The sequence below is a fragment of the Protomyctophum bolini genome (genome assembly GCF_963924005.1).
Source record: "Protomyctophum bolini genome assembly, chromosome: 4".
NCBI classification, from domain to species: Eukaryota; Metazoa; Chordata; class Actinopteri; order Myctophiformes; family Myctophidae; genus Protomyctophum; species Protomyctophum bolini.
This window is the reverse complement of record NC_137865.1, coordinates 10,898,059-10,903,772: the sequence shown is the minus strand read 5'-3', so window position 1 is coordinate 10,903,772 and position 5,714 is coordinate 10,898,059. Positions and strand designations below refer to the sequence as shown.

Below are 5,714 nucleotides of genomic sequence, written 5' to 3'. Positions count from 1 at the left end.
CTAGACAAAAACTAAAACATTTCAGATGACTAAAACTATGACTATAATTAAAAACTAAATGGTTTCTTTTTGGAAAAAGACTATGACTAAACTAAATAAAAGTTTGCTGTTAAACACTGCTTTTCTTTCTGTTCATAATAAGTAAAAAAAAAAAGTAGAAGATTCCTTAGGAGCGAACGCCTGCGCAGTGCGAATCCAGAGTAATGTGTGTAGTAGTATTATTGTGAATGGGGGGGGGGGGTATTTTGGGTGTACAGTCACAAGAGCGACTCAACGGAGCCAGGAAGTAGTCGAGAGAGAGAGAGAGAGAGAGAGAGAATTGCAGCCAAAGTGTGAACGTTATCTCTCAGCGAGTGGTCACGATTTGGAGAGGCAGAGAGATAAGAGAGAGGGAGATCACGACCCTATACCCAAAAGGTAGATAGAGCACGAGAGAGAGAGAGAGAGGGAGGGAGAGAGAGAGAGAGGCAGAGCAGCACGGTACATTACTCCACACACTCGGCAGAGAAAAGGAAAGAAAGAAAGACACGGAAGAGAAGTGGAGAGTGTGTGTCAGAGAGAGGATTGAAAGTGGAGGCGGACTTTACAAGAGCTCCATTCAGATTCAGGGCACAAGATCAAATACTTTATAACTTTTTAAGTGTCTGTCAGTGTGAAGATGCCGCGGGTAGTCCCGGACCAACGGAGCAAGTTCGAGAACGAGGAGTTTTTTCGGAAGTTGAGCAGGGAGTGCGAGGTACGTACCTTCTCCTGGTAGTCTTCACTGCACGTTTATTCAATTAAGGCTGATTTGTGCTGTCGAAACCCGAAAATAGCCGATCTCCAAGCGCGACGCGTCCTGAGCTTGGAGATCGGCTATTTTTGACACGCGACCACTGACACGATCTCTCTAGGGCTGCATTCGTCGCGCACAGCGGAACTAAAACGATCACATTTTATTGAATGATATAGAAATTAAGCCTTCAATCACCTAGCTTTGTTCCTTTGTTCTGTACATTTACATAAATATGAAACGAATTATAGTGAGAATTTGAAATGACATTTTAATTATTTCCCCCCCCCCGTATTTTGGTAGGCCTATCGTGCCACATTACTTTTCTCTCTTCTTTTGAAATAAAGATGTGCGCTTTCCCCGTGTGTGACTTCTTTTAATTTGAACTTTTGTTTGTTGTCCTTATTTTATAGAACATATAGGCCCGCCTGTAGCCTATAATATGATATATCAAAATGTCCTTTGTCTTATTAGATATCTTTATGCGTCTGACTCTGACATGTTAACAGTTTTCTCAAATCCTGTTTCTCTCTCTGATGATTTATTGATGTGTTGTTGTTTTTATTTATTTTGTACTTTATTTGTATTTTTAGATCAAATATACTGGGTTCAGAGATCGGCCTCATGAAGAGAGACAAGCCCGCTTCCAGAACGCCTGTAGGGATGGACGGTCAGAAATAGTGAGTGGAAGCTTTTCTCCTCAATGGAAACACGAACCGAGGGAATAAACTGCAGCCCTTACCTTACCTTCAATGAAAGCTTGTGTTTTGGTATAATATAGCTGTGTGGTTCTCAAACCTTTTCCTGCCAACGACCCCCAAATTAATATGTAGGCTAAAAATAGCTTTAAAAATGGAATAAAGTGGTTAAAATAATCGTGATGCTATATTAAATCATTTTGCTGGGCACCCCTGGAACCTCCCCCAAGGACCCCCCTTTGAGAGCCACTGGAATATAAAGCTCTCGCTGTTCTGTGGTTGACCATCATGTGCTGAGGGATGATTGACGGGCAGAATAGAGATGAGATAGATGTGAGTTGTGCCTTTTGACCAAATCTCCCAAATTTGGCCATGATTCGAAATATTTTGAAAATGCATTTGAGAACACTGGTCCCCTCAGAAAACGTAGAATCTCAAGAAGACCATTCACTGCAGCGTTGCAGTTGTTATTTGACCACTGTTCCACTGACCGCACGCACACACACACACACACACACACACACACACACACACACACACACACACACACACACACACACACACACACACACACATGCAGTGGTGTAAAAAGTACTCCCATTTTTACTAACGTACGAAAAGTAGAAAGTACTCATTATGCAGAATGTCTCATTTCAAGTTTTCTAATGTAGGCCTATACTGTAAGAAATATTGTAGATCGGCTATTTTCAAAATAGCTGAAATGTACGGTTCTATATAGGGTTAAAGTGGGTAATTATATGTTTTGTACTAATAATCAAAATCTACAAAGTGAACTAGTAACTAAAGTTTTCAAATAAATGTAGTGGAGTAAATGCACAATATTTGTCTCTGAGATGTAGTGGAGTAGAAGTAAAAGTATTGGTAATTGGAAATACCCCAGTAAAGCACAAATACCACAAAATTGTACTTAAGTGTACAGTACCAAAGTAAATGTGTTACTTTCCACTACTGCACATACGCAAGCAAGGCCTTCTTCTTCATCCTCTGCTCTACACGTTCACTGCTGTTTATCTCTGCCAGTGTTTGTTCTTCTGGCAGCGACAACCTCACACAATCACAAAGCACGTATTATTATCACACATGTCCTTATTGGTTATCATTATGCAGGCCTGTAATTTTAGGCTCTAGACTGCGCAATACCACCGCCGTAATCTGTAACACCGGCGTTCTGTTGTCACGTGTGGACGTTTTTTAAAGCTTCAGTCCGTAGCTTGTATGTCTTTCCGTCTCCCCCTCCCCACCACGGAGTGGTATAGATTGTTTAACTACTGCCACCGAAGAGGCGATAAAGAAGACGGCGTATATTATATATCTATAGTGTTCGATCAAGGTGCGCCAGGCTCGTGGGAAACCACCTTCAACTGATGCAACGCAACGCGAGTTATATTAACATACTGCACCATATAGATTGGATAAATGATATGGATAAAACTCTCAGATTGTAGCTTTAATGAAAACTAAATTACACTATTATTATTACTTTTATTTGTATTATTATTATTATTATTATTACCAGTAAGACGCCCTGACGGCGAGAAGGGGGCGAGGTCGCGCTGAAACAACAGAGCTTCTTAATACGGCACAGTTGAGTTAAACTATATTAATCTGGTGTCAGATGTAGAGTTGCTGGCCAGCTCCATATATTCAGATCTAGTACGTCAAACCATGTATGGCTATCCAGGGTTTGATGAGGTCAGTGTCGTGATCTTCATATATGGAGATCCAGGTGATGATAGTCAGCTCCACGTATGGAGATCCAGGTGTTGTACCAACTTGGTTCATTTGCATGTGACTCGCGTCGTGGCAATCACAGTGGTTGGACTGACAACCATATATGGAGATCTATGGGTCTCCAAGATGTCCAGTGATGTCACGAGGCGTGACCATATATTGTGGGGGTGTGATGTCACGAGGCGTGACCATACATGGAAGCTGGATGTGATGAGGCGTGACCATATATGGAGGCATGGGTGACGCAACGAACGAACGGGAAATGCAGGTTTTCATCATCAATATTATTATTATTATTATTACCAGTAAGACAGACGCCAGAGGGTGAGAAGCAGCCTCGCCCTTCAGAGCTCCATCTATGGAGATCTAAGGGTTTGAGGTTTGAGGTCAGATGTAGAGTTGCTGGCCAATATTGATGACATCAGGGATCTCCATATATGGGCGTAACCAACCAACCAAACAAACAACTGACTGACGGGAAATGTACGATGTCATAGTGAATGTGACCTGCGGTCGCATTTAGTATTATTAGTATATCTTAATTTATTTGTTGTATTCATTAGCCTACTACAGTAACTCCCAAGGATCAACGCTGCTTGCCAAATAAGCATTTTAGCCTCTCTGGTTAGTGGTTATACACAATAAATACATTGTCTATACATTAGAATGTAAAGACAAAAGCAAGGGCTCGCAGCTCACTTTGTAATGCTCCAGGTTACTTTTACTCACGAACACAGCAGGCAGGACATACAACGTTTCGACCAGTATAGGTGTCTTTCTCAAGTTATATTATCTGTTAGTTTGGCTCAGCACCCACACCGGAGGATGTGCGACTGTGCGTTTATATTATCCTATCTTGTCATATAGAATGTAACTCTTTATATTTAACGGTACACTCCGGGATGCATTTCGGTCCCTAAACTGTGGCTATTATATTCCATGATGGTCTGACAGAGTAGAGCTCTAAAGATACACGTCTGTTTATTCCAGCGTATATACACACATTAAGAATATAAACAAACCCTTTGGAGCCCGCACATTCACATGGAATAGATGTGGAGTTATCATGAGCCGTCGGTGCTTATTTTAAAACCACACCGTAAATGTGACAGTACAAACTGTTTATTCTAAAACAAAAAATAAATCACAGCGTGAAGAAAGGTCTGCGTCGGAGGAAATGTGTTCAATCCTGTAATTACCCAATAACAATACCGATGATATGTTACCTGTTGTTTAGCCGCCCCCAATGCCCCATCCTGCAGAAATGTAATTGATCTGCTTCTCAGAAGTAAGTGATAGTAACATAGCAAAATAAATATCTAAACAAACACCCCCCCATGACCTAATAACACATTTTGAAAGGTTTTTGAAGAGCAGAGCAAATCCCCAGTTTGCAGGTGAAGAACAGCATACCAGATTTGCATTGGTTTTATTGCTCTCTCTCTCTCCATACAGAGAGAACTGATGCATACTGTCTGCCAAAAATACTAGATCAGCGTTTTTGGCACACACCACCACCAAGCAATGAAGTACTGTATAAATCAACTAAACACTCTTATACCCTGCACATGTATACAGTATGCCCAATAGTATGTACAGTACGGTAATTGTCTCTGCAGCAGAAGCAGCAGTGTCACACCGTTAACTAGAAAAGTGTGCTCCTCGGAGCACAGGTCTCCGCCAGTCCGGGTTGACTAGCCAGGCCCCGCAAACTAAAGCCAAAGACAGTTAGCCACTTGAAATGGGTCACCCCCACGAACTTTGGAAGCCAATCATAGCCAATTGGAATGGGATATGTGATATGTGACCGATACGTTATGATCACATGACCTTAGAGATCATGTATACCGACAGACAACTGAAATGTGTGTCATTGAGATCAACTATGTCATAAAAATGGCCATTTTTCAGATGAACGATAAGTCATTTATTCAGGTTCAGCGTATACAGCAGTATTACATGGTAATGGAAACAAGCGCTTCAGCTTTTTTCTTTTTATCCTTTTGACAGACATGTACAGACAGTTACATCTTCAATCATGTGTATGCATTTGTATCAATAAAACACCAGTCAATCACTAGTTCAATAGAGACATATACACACATTCCCGCCTGTGCCATTAGTCTCAGATATTATAGTTGCCGTAAGCCTAAGCCGTAAGGTCGTAGTAGCCATTATGTTCATGACTATATATTGGGTATCGTAAAGCAATCATATCCTCCCTCATGACTGTGTTTAAAAGCCTAAATTATGTTCTCAATAACAGACCTTTAACAAAAGGTGAAGGTAGGGAGAAGGCCCCCAGGCTACTGGCACACATATGTGAAACGCATGCACACGTCACACACACACACACACACACACACACACACACACACACACACACACACACACACACACACACACACACACAGACACCAAGCTTCTGCTGTCTTAGTCAGACTCTTAAGTATTTTTTGAACATATGCTGTAATCATGGTTGCAGACAGTGA

General features: G+C 41.4%; 1 protein-coding gene across 4 annotated transcripts in view; it reads left to right on the top strand.

Moving 5' to 3' along the window:
• Positions 1-275: 275 nt before the first annotated feature.
• Positions 276-5,714, top strand: part of cbfb (core-binding factor subunit beta) — a 33,452-nt gene continuing 28,013 nt past the window's right edge. For all 4 annotated transcript variants that reach the window (XM_080761121.1, XM_080761120.1, XM_080761122.1 and 1 more), the window contains exons 1-2: positions 276-736; positions 1,366-1,452. In XM_080761121.1, the coding sequence (XP_080617247.1) occupies positions 659-736; positions 1,366-1,452 (165 nt within the window). In that variant the 5' untranslated portion in view covers positions 276-658. The remainder of the gene's footprint in view (positions 737-1,365; positions 1,453-5,714) is intronic.